Genomic DNA, 13,667 nt, shown 5'->3' with positions numbered 1-13,667 from the left:
TTGCTCAAGCTAGGGAACAAAACAAACTTGCCTCTTGTCTCTTTCTTGACCTATCAAAAGCATTTGATACTGTCCACCACCCATTACTCCTAGAGAAACTCTCCCACCTAAACCTATCCCCTGCCACTATCTCCTGGTTTGCTATTTATCTTAGTAACCACTCCCAGTCTGTCAGATGGGATTCAGCTATCTCCCTAGAACTTCCAGTACTGATGGGAGTTCCCCAAGGATCAATCCTAGGACCTCTGCTTTTCAACATGTTCACCAATCAGTTATCTAGCTCTACTCCTCACTCATCCCTAATGCAATAAGCTGATGACTCCACAGTCATCACTATTGCAGACACACTTCCCTTACTCCAGTCTAAAATTCAGGAATCCTTCTTGTCTGTCGAGACCTGGCTCAACCAAACTCATCTAATCCTAAACCCTAAAAAGACCAAACTCCTCTTTCTTCCAAAACAATGACCCACCTTAAACCAAACTTCTCCATCTCCTCCCACAACACACACCCATTATGGTGGATAATCACACTAAACTACTTAGGGTCATCATTGATGACCAGCTAAAATTTGACCAGCATGTACTTAATGACATCAAGAAAACCCACTAAAAACTCCGCCTTCTTTACAGAAACAAAACCTTTCTCTCCCCTCAAGCAAAAATTGCTCTATCACATGCCTACCTTCTTCCAACCCTTCTCTATGGCTCTCAGATTCTCACCAACCTGCAGACCTCTCTTATGACCAAACTAGAATCCACCTTTAACAAAGTAGCAAAATTTGCCACTGAACTTCCCTACTCCTTTCACCACTGTCTTGCTCTACAAAAACTGAAATGGTTAGAGCTCCCTCACAACATTACTCTCTCCCAGCTCCAGATAATCCATTCCATTCTATACCAGCCCACATTCTGTCCCATAATATCACCCATCATCTCTTCCTACACCCCAACTAGGTCACTCCAGAGCTCTGACCAACACCTCCTGATCGTAACCAAACTCAACATAGGCAAAAACTTGTGCAGCTATTACCCCGCCAAACACTGAAATAAACTCCCACTAGACATACATAACACTATATCCAAACTTCTATACAAAAAGACTGTGAGAAATCACCTTAGCTTAAATAAACTCTGCCTCTGTTCTCAGCCCCCTGACTAACCCACCTCTCCAGCCCAAACTCTCACTTCTCTTTCTCCTACTAGTACCTAACACTACCTCCTTCCAAACTCACCCTCCCTTCTTCCCCACTAAACCCTTTCCCTGCTCCTACCCCTAACTGTCCTTTACTATATCTATCTCCTCACCAGTACAATGGTCAACAACTACTGTTGCACTCTTATCTCTCCTTCACTGCCACCAAATCACTCATTTCTAGCTTCCTCTCTCTCTACTTTAAATTCAATCTCTCCTAGACTACCTGCCTTATATACAAAGCGAGCCGACATTGTATATAGTCTGTAATCAGTATTATCATTGTATACTTGTTTTACATTGCTAGGTATTTTTTTTTTTGTGTATTAGCAAATGTTTTTATTCTTGTAATTTGCATATATTTTGTAACTCTGGAGCTTTTCTCCCCGGGTCTCCACTGAAAAAATGCCTCGGCTCAGATGGACCAACCTGGTCAACAAATGTCAAATAAATAAATATTCGTTGCCAAGGATAAGATTTCTCTTTTTAAGAGCAGTGTCCATAGGATGTCTTAGAGTGACTCATCTTCCAGTCTGTGATGATGGGATATGTTATCCAGAGATTTTTGACAGGAAAATGTCAATAAAATTGTATCATTTTTTTGAAACAATCCTTGTATATGTTCCAAGAATTCAATAGATGAAGAAATAAAATGAGTAAGATTGTTTAAGAATAGTAAATCCTGTCAGAAATAATCAAAGTGGCAGAGCTAGATAAAACTGCTGCTAGTCAGTGCACATCTTGGCCACGCCCCCTTATCCAGAATTCTTGAACAAAAGTTGAACTTTGCATGGTTTGTTCTTTTCCTGTGACAACCTGTTCTAAAGGGAAGGAAAGCAGTACACATTTCAGCTTTCATTTGTTTCTGCATCATGTAACTCCATAAGTTTTCCCAAGTAGATTTCTTTTTAAGAACCACCCTACTGTCTGGAGCATCTTTTTGTGAAATGTGTATTAGAACTGTACATATTATATTCAGACAGACTATCGCTTAACTGCCTCTGGAGAGAGAATTTAAATGTAACAAAGGTAAATACAGGTTTCAGAAGTTTACAACAGTTTCTAAGGCTAATGCTTCATAACTTGTATTTTCTATTAACAGGATTTAACTGGGTTTTGCAGCTGCTAAGATACATAGTATCTTGTAATAAAACCAACAATGAAGAACATCCTAAGCATGAAGTTCCTATTATTGAATTCAGATCACCAGAAAGACTGCAGGTTGGTGAATTATTTTATGCAGATAATTAATCTTTCTTTTCACAGGTGTATAAATTAAAAAGTTTGTGTATTCTGAAAAAAGGCCTTTCTAGCTATGAGCGAGGAATACAAAGCAGTGCAAATAATAGAATACAGTACTACCTGTGTTACAATTCGCCATAATAGTGAAAAGTCATTAATGCTGTTGTAACAATAATAATGAGTCATACTGAGACCAGTACATGAAAATCAGACAGTACCAGTACAGGAAAATCAGACAGTACCAGTACAGGAAAATCGGACAGCATGCCATGCAACAATGACACACTGCTAGTGGTGTCAGGTCTACAGAGCTGTAGAATCTTACCCACAAGCAGCAGATTTGTGGTATTCTCTTTGATGGCCATGTATCTGTTTCACACTGGCAGTGTGGGCAATATGTGTTTGTGTATGTGATAAAAAGGGATTTGTGCATTCATAAAGAATGATTATTTCTGGACATGGTACAGAAAAATACACATTTCTAACTGTATAAGAAAGTTGTTCTGAGTAACTGACTTTTAGTAAACTATAGCTAGATTTACTGTTTGTATTTCCATACTTTTTCAGAGCTATAGAAAAGAATGGTTCTTATTCTAAAATAATACAATACGAGTAAATTGGTAGTGTCTTAAAGGAACATGGTTGGTTACAGGGACTAACCGAAGATGCCATTACAGTAATGTACAATCTTTTTGATGAGCTCTGCCATTCTGGAGTATCTGTTGGTTAGGCTTTAGGCATCATTAGGTACTTTATCATATAAAGAAGGTCTTGGCCCTTTTTACTGCCCATTTATATAGGGTCTATATTATGATGTCAAAAGATGAGTTCGCCGAACACGTCTTAATCAACATGTAAATATCGACCTTTTCATATGCCGAACGGCCGCTTCAGTGAATTTTTCCCAGGGGAAAAATTGCTTGGCCATACACAGACAAACCAAACTTTCAAACCCTACATAGTGGGGAGCTTCACCCCCTATACCCCCTGATGTGGGGGGGGGCTGTGCCCCCCATACCCCCTAACTAAATATACCAACTCCAAGATCGCACTACAGTGGGGAAAGGGGAAATCCCCAATGATAGCCAAGCGATTTTTTCCCCCCGGGAAAAAAATCATTGAAGTGGCAGTTTGCCATTTGAAAAGGTCAATATTTGTGTGTCGATTTAAGATGTGTTCGGCGAACGTGTCTTTTGACATCATAATATAGACCCTTTATATACACAGTTACGAGTATTTTGCAGCATTGGCTTAGTAGCATATATGAAGTTTCATGGTGAGGTCTCCCTTTGCACCCATCAATTTCACTACCACTGTGCATTGAAAACTTGTTTACTAGCACAGAATGTATTAATTTAGTTCTGCAAAATAAGCAGCGAACAGCAGTTTCTATAGTGGCATCTACTTTGAAAGCATGCCATTGTCTTTAGTGCATAAACTGGTTGCAGGTAAATTCTGTTGATATCACAGTGCATGGAGATCAGATTTTTTGGAATTGCTGTATAAGGAAATCGTGGTACAGGAAAAATTGATCCTCATAACATAACAATTCTAGCTACAACTAATGGTTGTCTGGAAACTCATCAGCTGTAGTACTAAAATCTGCTAGATATCAAAATGCTTTGTTTGGTTAAACATGCAGACACTCTGACATACACTCCTAAGAGGATTGCAGGCAAATTCTGGGCTTATGAAAGTTTTTGATATCCTTAAAATCTGACGGGGTCATTGGTATTGTTTCTTATTTTACTTGTATTGGAGTAACAACTGGGAAAGGATATACACATAAAATGAGGAAAAGGATGTGTGGAAACAATACCATGAGACATTCCATTATTTGTATACAAGGCAAAAAACAAACTTAATATACTAGTTTGGACACAGCAGTATATGGCATCATGTATGCCATTCTAGTTACTTAACACATTGTTTTATTCAATGTCTGTCAATGCATTGCATCTACAGCATGATGGGATAATGCAGCTGATAATCTTACAGTTCTGAAGTGTTTAATGTTTTAAGTTACTAGATATTTGAACCTGAACCAGGGTGCATGTAGGCATCCTTCCTTGTGGGCTCCAGTTGTGTGAGATCTTTTCTTTGAGGTATCAACTGTTCACAGCAGTACAGTACCCTAAAGTCATGAGATGTCCTATTCACTCAGGTTTACAAGCCAAGGCATCCAATTTATGAATACATATTGGCATGAGTGAGAATGACATCAGGACTTTGTTTCATCTCTGTTTTTCCTCCTCTGTCAGTTATGTTCTTGATATTCAACTCACCTCTGTGGAACCAACTTTGATTTACATTTGTATATTCTGGATTTTCAGTTGCTACGACTTCATATCACCTAAAATGTAGGTGAATTATTTCAAGGAAAATGAAATTTGGAACAAAATAAAATGACCAGTCCTTAGACATGCCTGGACTGGTTCTCTGATGTAAGAGCAGGAATGCCCACATTATAGGAAACCCGTTCTCCTTGGTGTGAAATTTTCATCAGTTAGTAGATACATATGTGTGCAAGCCTGGCTATTATGACAATACAGGTACCTGAATGTTCTCTGATGAGAAGAACAGAATATTGGTTTAGGAAAAGAGAAAGATTAACTTTATTTTGAAGGGAGCTCAGTCAGCAGTGAGTTTCCCAGCATCCTTGCACATCTTTTTCTGATATGTCAAATCTTTTGGTACAACTTGAAGGATAGCACTTTGAGACCATTAGCTCTATAGACCTCTGTCACTGTCCCTACTTTAAAATCCAGCTACATAGTATGCATTTATTTATTTATTTACATTTTAGGGAGCTTTGAAGTGGTATTCATCCTGACTAGGGGAAATTTGGTCAGACCACTAGGGAATTTCCCATACTCGGTGGCTTATTTCGTTCCTAGTGCTGTGGCAGCTGGGAGGATGGTGAGTCACATGGAAAAAGCAATGGAAGGAGCGGATGTGTGAATGTCAGCTCAAAAAGTGTGTGGAGTTATGGAGGATCAAAAAAGATTTGTGCTCTGAGTCAGAGGAGATGGCACGGGAGGAATGTATTGTTGCAACTCTTCAGTCGGGAGGGTTGTGGGATGATGTATTGAATGACATAATCAACCAGAGCGAACCAGACAATGATTTTTTTCTAGGGTAAGATCATGGAAAAAAATATAGGAAGAAGATTCGGAAGTAATTGTAAGAGGACAATACTAAAGAAAAATGGATGCAGAGACCATTGTAAGCAGAAAGAAAAAGAGGATATCATGAAAAGAAAATCCTTCTGATGAAGTCTGGTGACTAGGATGAAAGCGCTTAATGTTTTCCAGTAGTGTGGTTTTCAATGGAAACTTTTTCTGCTTGTTTTGTTTCTTTTGTTATTGGTTTGTTTTGTGTGTGTTTTGGAGTTTAATAAGCCACTGTGGTGGAGTGGTTAGAATTGTCACCTCACAGCAAGAGGTTCTCCCATTTGATTCTCGGCTGGAGTGCCTTCTGTTGGAGTCTGCATGTCCTCCCCGCGGTTGAGTGATGTTAAAGACATGCAGGTAGGTGCGAGCATGAATGGGTATGCCTTTGTTGAAGGTTGGGCATCGGGCTGGCAACTCTGCACCGTAAAATTCACTGCCAATCATGAGTGGACTGGAGTTCCACTGTGGCAACCCCTAACAGGGAAAAGCCGAAAGACTTATAAGTAAAGAAAATACAGAACTGAATAGATATGAGGTAAGCGGCACTGTGTAATACTTCTTTAGGCATGAAAATAGAGGTAAGCGCTCTTATTTTAATAACCAAAGACATTTTGTGGCTTTTCTTCTGAGACTGTTAAGGGTATGGAAGTGGTCCATGTGAATATGAAAACACAAAGTGATAATCCATGGAACAATTATATGATAAAAGCTTTTTTATGAAACAAAAAAGAAAATACATATACAGTTTTGACAGAGGTGAAAAGACTTTGAAAGGACATTTGAAATAGCCATTACTTTACATATATTTTAAAGTTTAGTATGATGGGTTTATGGACTAGGGGATGGGATTGCAAATGGGAAAAAATTATACATACTATAAATGTTGAAGGAAATAAGTCTGTGGTCAAATGTTTGGGAGAACCAAGAATATGTTACTTTTGTGAATTAAGTGTGATTAAAAGAAATGCTATACATGTAGGAAAATAGGACATGATCCAAGGAAATGTGATCTTGAATATTATATGAGCAAATTGGACACTTATGGTTGGATTATATAAAAAAATATAACAAAAATAGTGAAAACAAGGGGGAGGATAAAGAACAAAATGGAAAGAAATGGGAACAGATGAAAACAGAAAAGAAGGATAATAAAGGAAAAGAAGATGAAGAGGAAAAAGAAAAAGATTCTGAAGTTAGTGATATTAGTTGGAAAGTGGCAAATGGGGGGGGGGGGTTCTATTGGGAGAAGAGTAAAAGACAGAAAAGTAGTTCAAAGGCATAAATTTAAAAGAGAAAAAGCTGATTATTTAGCATTTTCTTTTTTTATTATTTGGTATCCCTTAAATTAAAGAAAATAATTATTTTGGTAAATCTAAACTGTATGAAAAATATAAGGATAGGGATTTTTAGAATGGTGTGAAGTGGATGTAATTATTTTGGAAGATATAAAATTTTTAACAAATGAAAGAATACAAACAGAAAAAAATCTGGGCTGGAGAGATGCTAAGGAATTTGAGGACTGAGCATTGTTCAGGAGTAGCAGCATTATGTGGCAGAGTAATGAAGGTATTCGATGCAAGGGCAAAACTCTTCTAGATGGCAAGGAAATGATGTATTATACCATGACCCCCCCATTAATATTCCAAAACATGCACGCTGATTGGCCAGCGTGCACATTGTAAATTGATTTATACTAATGGAAAAAGGTCCGGTCGCCTGGACTTTTTCCATTAGTATAAGTCTCTTTTAAAACACTGTCTCGCTATGTTAAAAGAGTTTAACATAGCGACACAGGTTTAAAAAAAGCAACAGAGATCTCCGTTGCTTTTTTTAAACCTGTCTCGCTATGTTAAACTCCTTTAACATAGCGACACAGTGTGTAAAAAGCAACGGAGATCTTGCTTTCTCCATTGCTTTTTTTTTAAACCTGTCTCGCTATGTTAAATGGGTTTAACATAGCGAAACAGCTTAAAAATAAGCAACGGAGATCTCCGTTGCTTATTTTAAAGCTGTCTCGCTCTGTTAAACCCATTTAACATAGCGAGACAGGTTTAAAAAACGGAGAAAGCAAGATCTCCGTTGCTTTTTACTGTTTCGCTATGTTAAATGTGTTTAACATAGCGAGACAGCTTTAAAATAAGCAACGGACATCTCTGTTGCTTATTTTAAAGCTATCTCGCTATGTTAAACCCATTTAACATAGCAAAACAGTAAAAAGCAATGGAGATCTTGCTTTCTCCGTTGCTTTTGGCCACAGCTCTGATGTACTGCGTAGGCATGCGCAGCACATCAGAACTGCCGTGGATACCAGACAGCTGCGGAAGGGCAGCAAAGAGGCATTATACAATGCCATTATTTAAGAAAAGTAATTGTTTCTTTTCTTAAATAATGTCATAGTATAATAGCAATAACCCACTTCTGGGTGTGGGTAATGCGGGATTTACCCACGGTTGTCTTTGTTTCGCCCTCGGGACCAAACCACGCCAACCGTGGGTAAATCCCGCATTACCCACACCCAGGCATGGGTTATTGCTATAGTAGTGAATATGGATATTTGCATGCAATTTTACTGTGGTTTAAGGGGTAAAGGAAAAGATAAAAGAAAAATGTGAGACGTTATGGAGTGTGGAAACCTGACTGGAATAGAAAACTATGGGTGCAGAGGTATTCTTTTCAAAGGAATAAGTACAGCAGCAGAAGAGGTTGTAACAGGATTTACAGATCATTTAACAATATGGATGGAAGTAAGGTTACATTAGAAAAGGAAATTGAATAAAATGAAGAAATAAAAAAGAATGAATGAAGGAGGAAAAGAAAAATTATACAGTCTTACCATGAGGGCATATAATGTTAATTGGTTGGAATGGTAGATTATTTTTAAAAGAAAATATAGTTTTTTACAGTGGCAGAATAAAATAAACGTGGAAAAATATATATAAAATGCCTTTGAAAAATGTGAAAATGAGAGATTATGATAAAGAGAAGTATATAAAAATTATGAAAAAAGTAAGGAATTATATAAACAAAGGCATTTACTACAATGGAGATGTATCACCATTTGGGTAAAATAGTGAAAGAGGATAGTAGTGCAATAAGACAGAGAGAATATCATCACAGATAATGGAAAATGTAGTTCATTATGTGGAAGAAATAAGAGACAAAATGTAATAGAATGTGGTAAGTAAAGAAAATTCTCAGAACAAGTAAATAAATGAAGAGAGATTAAGTGCATCAGCAGGTAAATATAGATTTGGCAGCAGGTTAGTTTGGATACTGATATTCTTTAAATTTGTATGAATTTCATATTTGTTACAGGGTTCTCCAGTTAGATCCTTGGCTGGGGTGCCTTCTGTGTGGCGTCTGCATGTCTTCCCTGTGGTTGCGTGGGTTTCCACCGGGTGCTCCGGTTTCCTCCCACATCCCAAAGACATGCTGCAGATGGAGTGGACACTCTAAAACTGACCCTAGGTGCGAGTGTGTGCACTTGTGTGCCTTCTGTGGAAGGTTGGGTGTTAAGCTGGCAACTTGACACCGTAAAACTCCACTGCCAGTCATGAGTAGACAGGTGATCTACTGTGGGGACCCCTAACCGGGAAATGCTGAAAAAAGATGATGATTGAATTAATGGTTAGATGAAGGTTTTGGTTACACAGAATTGTGTAGTGGCATATTAAAATTCATATGGAAAAAGGAGAAAAAGATGTACAAAATATTTACGAAAATACACAAGATTGCAAATGGACAACTTTATAAGGTATGAAAGGAAAAGGGTATCAAGAATTACTAATGACAAAGAAATTGTGGATCATCTTCTAAATAGAACAGAGAATGTAAAGCTTATGGTAGGTGTGATGACCCACCACTGGATCACTAATCAGAGGATGTAAAGGTTATGGTAGGTGTAATGACCCACCACTGGATCACTAATCAAGGAGCCTCAGTCCTCACCACTGGCACCAGTGGGAGATGTACACTGGGAGGATGACAAAGGTGCACACACAGTATTTCCAGATGCAGCTCTCTGCATCAAGTGTAATTTCCCTTAAGAGCACACAGAGACCACAGTCAGTCCAGGGCTGGTTTCTCCCTCTTTCTCCAGATCCCCAATAAGACTCTCCACTGGCACAGCTATAGAGTTGAGATCTCAGCTAAGTGGCCAAACCAAGAACTCCAGCACCCTCTGTCCAACCAGTGCTTCCTCATGTCCCTGCTCAAGTAGCTCACATACACACACACACACACACACACACACACACACACACACACACACACACACACACAAACAAACACACGTTGAGGTTTGATGTTTACACACACACACACACACACACACACACACACACACACACACACACACACAAACACACACACCTGGCAAAGGCTGGCACAGGTTTACTAGTTATGCCTTTTGCCGGACTATAAGGTAGTTATCACTGCCACCAGCCAGTTCCTTATCAGCTACTTAAAGTCCCTTAACAAAAGGTGCCTAATCTTACTGTGTAATGTTATTAATACATTTGGTAGTTTAACCAAGAGCAAGGCTATTAGGATTGGCCCACAGTATCACCAAAAAAAAATGCAAGTTCTCTCAGAACTTCCATAAAGATCACCCACAATGCTATTTAATAATACATAATAAAAGAATAAGAAAATACTCTGTATATATTTACAGTGACATCAGAGGTCAAAATCACAGGAAATATTTAAAACAACATTGCAGGACAGCCTCAACTAAATGTAGAAAACATCTGAACTAAGATTCAGTCAGGAATATGATGAAGCAAAGAGAATTACTATACCCTAGTTAACTTGCTTTACTACAGATCAAGGCAGATGTGGCGAATGGATGATCTGTAGTTGTCAAGTCCAAAACAGAATACAGAATGCTGTGTCTCTCTGAGATTTGTCAAATTAATATCTCAAATATTACTGCTGTACTAGTTTGCAGAATGACGTCACCTCTTGTCATCTGACTTCTAGTTCCCAAACCCAAAACAACCTTTGATGGCATCTGGTAGCATTTAGCATATATCTGTAAAAATACATAGACCTCGGATATTGGGCAGATGGTGGAAGTCATAAAGCAATTGCATCCCTTCACATTTCAAAACTAGTAATTATTTCACCTTAAAGACAATAGAGAAAGCTCCCTATTATAGACATTGTGTCTCCTTGCTGCACTGAAACTGAAAGAATATCCTCTTTTATTGCGTAGCCATAATGTCATTTAATTTCAGCTATTTTTCTGAAGTTAACCTCCTGTATTCCAGTTTCCACTGTTAGAATGTACATTTAAACAGTTACAATAGTGCATGTACATTTCTATTCTTTTCAGCACGGTACACTGTAGATACATTTCAAGCTCTTTGCAAAAATCTTACACACTTCTGTACCAGCAGTTTGATATACACATGACATACAGTTCTAATACATTTGTAATGCAAGCATCTTATATGAATCATGTTGATATTCACAAATGACATATAATTATTTATAAAATTCCAGACAGCTGAGCTGGCAGTATCTCCTTTTCATCACAGTAGGTGATTTTTGATGCAATAGAAAATGAAATTTTATAGGAATAATTACTAATGTTGTGTATATCTTCATTAAAAGTCTGACAGAGTACAGTAATAAATAAAATAAGAATTTTGGTAAATGGTTGGTGAAGTAAAGACCGAGATGAGAAATGGTACAAGATAAGAATGTCCTATGAGTTGTATTTTATTGCTTTAGTAATGAATGAGACAGTAAATGAGATGAAGTGTAAAACGAAGAATGTAAGAAAGTATGTAATGTGAGCAGGTGTAGAGCTCTCATTTTTCAATGACATATGCAGACAATATAATAACTAATAGTGTATGGATGAGAAAAGTTATATTGTATTGTTTAATGTTTTTATACAAAAAGGTTCATCATTAAATAAAGATAAAAGCAAAGGACTGGGAGATGTAGCAAATATAGTGGGCATGTAATTCCCAATGAAAGAAGTTTCAATGTTGGGAATAATTTTTTTTAAAGAAGTAGAACATAATGGGAAAGTATTTAAGGATTTTTTATGGGAAACATACAGATTACCTTATAAGAAAAAGATGTTTGATAAACTCGGGGAAAAAGGTTTGCGATAGCGAGGTGCCGAGAAACATACGGACAATAACAGAATGCCATGGATTCGAATTTTGCCCTTTCATTTCCTGCACACCAGTTAACTTCAGACAGACAGTACCGCAATTTCAACACCACAATTGTCCTTACCTGATTAAAGGAAGCATCCACAGTGTATATTGCTCATTTTTGCCATTTCGTTGTTTGCACACGTGTACTACAACTTGCCAAGAGTGCACATTGCTTGGAACCCTCCCTTCCTCGGTGCTTCCCTCTTCGTGCTTAATTATTATGGTGGTCTCCTAGCTTTCCATAGCCCTTTCCCTTTAGAGATTGCCCTTATGTTTTAATCTCCTTTCTCAATCGTTGGTACAGGGGATATATTTTTTGATATAAAGTTCTCTGTTTTGCTGAAATACCTATGTTGTTATCGTCTCTGTTCCTTGACACACCAAAGTTGTTCCTAACTGTGTAGTTGACCCTGGCTCAGTCTGCTCTGTTTGCCCTTGTTATGCTTGGGCCCACTTTGCTCCCCTACCCTGTCCCCATTTCCCACCTGCCCCCACTACTCCCACATTTACCTCCAACTAGCCACACCCTACACTGTAAACCAACCAATCAAGATCTAGTAGACCCTCCCCCACCGTAGCAACAATCATCCCATCACATCTTGCCACCCACACTTATCCAAGCCAGTCTCTCCCCTCCCCTTATACACACACACACACACACACACACACACTTCCTCCGCAGCTCACTTCCATTCACAAAATTACCTACTCTAGATAACTACACATTCAGACACCTAAAACCTAAGCTCCTTTCTCACCTTTCTTACATCCCTCCACAAACCATATCACCAAGTAATAAAGATGCACTATGTCCCAATCACCCCAACATTCATCACTAAAAATCCTATCTCTTCACACAGCTAAGTTACTCACACTAACCTTCCTCTACTTCCTAACATACTTCCACACCCCCATCAACAATCAACACACCCATCACTCTACAACTACTATCCCACATCTCAAAACCCCCTTAACTTCTACATTACACCCAATCTCCACAACACTATCCACACAGGCTACTTTCCACTCAAATACCACAAAGCCATTTCTAAAGCTGAAGCTCTCCCCACAAACCACTACATAAATATATAAAAACTATACTCTGAATATTATCATAACTACAGCTCAGTGGCAATATTCACCCCAACCCTGGCCTCCAGTTCAATAAAAACAACTTCCACACACTCCCCACATAATGGCCCCCCCACCCCATCATCTGCTCTCACCCCAAATGACACTCTCTCCTATTCCTTTACTTCTTAGATTTATGTTTACTAAATAAAGTTCATGACCTCCATGCTCTGCTAGATTTACATTCCCCTGACATTGCCATTCTGACTGAAACCTGGCTCAAACCACACATCTAAAACAATGAAATCCTACACCTTGGATACAACCAATACCGACTTGACCATCAAATTAAATGGGGAGCTGGAGTAGCTGTAATGTTCAAACAAAACTTAGCATTAGAACTCATTAACACCAAGCTTCCTTCATTCAACAATACTGAAACACTTCTTAGTAAACTAAACATTTAATAAAAACAATACCTTGATCATAGCAGCCATCTATATCCCCCCAGGAGAAAATTCAGCTACACTGGAAGATATTCTCCACTGGCTATCCTCAACCTACCACAAAGAAACCATCATAATGGGAGACCTTTAATACAGAGTGGACTGCCTATGACACAAATAACCCCTTTAACTTTAACTTTATAAGCCTACATTGTTTTTTTGGCTCATACAAGAATGCACCAGAATAGATAAAACATCTAACATACACTCAATTTTAGAGTGGACCCTTGCAAACAAATCTCCCTCATCACTCCAAACAGGATGTCTCCCTAACAGCATCAGTGACCACCTGCCCACTTATTTGC

The 13,667-nt window shown here is 38.3% G+C and overlaps 1 protein-coding gene across 2 annotated transcripts in view; it reads left to right on the top strand.

Annotated features, from left to right (window-relative positions):
- LOC122795392 (sulfotransferase 6B1-like) overlaps positions 1–13,667 on the top strand; it is a 527,554-nt gene that overhangs the window by 261,011 nt on the left and 252,876 nt on the right. For both annotated transcript variants that reach the window (XM_044063681.1, XM_044063682.1), the window contains exon 2: positions 2,297–2,415. In XM_044063681.1, coding sequence (XP_043919616.1) covers positions 2,297–2,415 — 119 coding nt within the window. The remainder of the gene's footprint in view (positions 1–2,296; positions 2,416–13,667) is intronic.

This window comes from Protopterus annectens, chromosome 1.part0 (assembly GCF_019279795.1).
Source record: "Protopterus annectens isolate FY-2018-M chromosome 1.part0, PAN1.0, whole genome shotgun sequence".
NCBI classification, from domain to species: Eukaryota; Metazoa; Chordata; order Ceratodontiformes; family Protopteridae; genus Protopterus; species Protopterus annectens.
The sequence above is the reverse complement of the archived record's forward strand: the minus strand, read 5'-3'. Positions and strand labels throughout refer to the sequence as shown.